This window comes from Austrofundulus limnaeus, unplaced genomic scaffold (assembly GCF_001266775.1).
Source record: "Austrofundulus limnaeus strain Quisiro unplaced genomic scaffold, Austrofundulus_limnaeus-1.0 Scaffold113, whole genome shotgun sequence".
Lineage (NCBI taxonomy): Eukaryota > Metazoa > Chordata > Actinopteri > Cyprinodontiformes > Rivulidae > Austrofundulus > Austrofundulus limnaeus.
In genome coordinates this window covers 1,381,240-1,383,200 of record NW_013952515.1, presented here as the reverse complement: position 1 = coordinate 1,383,200, position 1,961 = coordinate 1,381,240, and the positions used below count along the sequence as shown (strand labels likewise).

Genomic DNA, 1,961 nt, shown 5'->3' with positions numbered 1-1,961 from the left:
GGGTGTATATAGCTCGCAGCCTCACACTGGAACACTGTAAATGTCATTATTTACCCAGTATAGTTTGTGGTGTAAATAATATAGTGCCATCCGTGCGACAATATATGTATTTTTAATTTRTAAAAACAACCTACAGTATTTTTACAGTTTTATTTCACAGTTGAAGTAAATGTTTATCAAATAAAGTCTAATGTTACAACTAGTCTGGGTTCCTTTTAACTATGATAAAGTATTCCTGACTCACCAACATGTTTCCTTTATAATAATAACAATACAAGCAAATAGGTTGATCAGTACCTTTGTTGTCAATGAGGAAGGTGTATGAAGCCAGTGAGTCTTGATAGTAGGTGACGTCCTCTAGGATGTAGGCAAGGTTGACGTCAACGCCGACCACACCCAGCAGCATGTTCCCAAAATAACACGGCCGACTCACAGTCATGATGAACCCTGAGGAGAGGGGGGAAAGTGCCTGATCTCAAAAACAAACAATGACCGCTTCTGCTTGTTCACGTTAAAACTGTTTGGCTGGCTTTTATTGCAATTAATCACTACTTGTGACATCAACTACCCACCATCTCCCATKGGGTCAGAGTAGGGCAGGCTGAAGCGGGCCAGGTCGATCATGCGATTGGGCAGGTTGATGTAAAAGCGGCCCACYGTCGTCTCCAGGTTGCTCAGCTGGTTCAGCACCATCATGCTGCCCTTCACCACCGGCATCACCGACGCTCCGGCCGATCCGGGCGGCGACGCGGCCGAGGAGCGGTCTCGGAACGCTCGATCGACGCCGTACTTCACAGAATTCTGCTCGGCGAGGTCCCTCAGGAAGGCCAGCTCCTTCAAACCGGTGACTCCCTCTGGAGGAGGAGTGGAACAGAAACCGAGTGAAAAATGAGGGAACATGTGACATTTGTTCAGGCTAATCAAGAGGGGAGTTTAGAAACAAAGCAGCAGCTGATGGCTGAAAAGAAAAAAAAGGTGCATGATTCTAACTCTGAACATAGATGCCAACATGCTGTATCTACAACAAATTCATCCCCAAATCCAGTCTGAATTCAAAAATAAATCGTGTCACRGGAAGTTTTATTATTAGAATAACTAGTCACACTAAGCTGACGGGGTTGAACTACAAAAAATTGGACTTAAACTGGTTTAAAACAAATGATGTAAATAAATTCCCAAACTGCGTCAGGGATTTTCCACACGTTCAAACCGTGACTCATGTTACTGACTGATGATCTCTGTAAGCTCGACGTGAACGCTCCTGCCGAGCTCAGCTGTCATCTATCAAGCTCTGAGATCATGACTTTAATAAATCCCTTGTTACTTAAACACATAAATACAAACGAGACAATAACGCACGCTTCAGATTTAATCTGCGCAGTCGTCAGAAGGTCATTCAGGGGGGATGGAAAGGTGGAGAGATGGATGGAACATTTGGCATCCCGTTACCCAATGAGGAAGGACGGAGCAGAGTGTCTGCCAGCGTCCAATCACGTCATGGATTATAGCGGAAWCCCTTTCTAATGCCAAAGCTCTGCTCGTTTGATCGGCACCACGGGCCTCACGCTGGAAGGCCGGGTCGCTGTGGGTGGCAACGTCAAACAGACTCCAGGAGGAAATTCTGCTGACAGCCCAGAGACGGACTCAGCGGCAACACCTGCAGTTCTTACTTTAATCAGCGCAAAGATCCAGGCAGATGCATTTCCAAACRTGGCCAACACATTCAAACAAAGGACATTGTGTCGACTACCATTTCTGTAGCCTAAAACTGACAAGCCTAACCCGAATCTAAACTCAGGTAAAACAAGACCTAAGTTTTAGCCCATAAATGACATTCATGTCTGTCAAATTCTAATTAATTGGCCTAATCTAATCTTACCTCCACCAAGGGCGAGGTAATGTTTTCGGTCGTGTATGTCTGTCTGTCTGTCGTTCTGTCTGTTGACAACATTACTCAAAAA

General features: G+C 45.2%; 1 protein-coding gene across 1 annotated transcript in view; it reads right to left on the bottom strand.

Annotated features, from left to right (window-relative positions):
* The window catches only part of cachd1 (cache domain containing 1), a gene marked incomplete in the record, with an annotated part of 121,814 nt that overhangs the window by 36,419 nt on the left and 83,434 nt on the right, over positions 1–1,961 (bottom strand). The window contains 2 exon segments of the mRNA XM_014014289.1: positions 298–447; positions 573–854. Of these exon segments, the coding sequence (XP_013869743.1) occupies positions 298–447; positions 573–854 (432 nt within the window).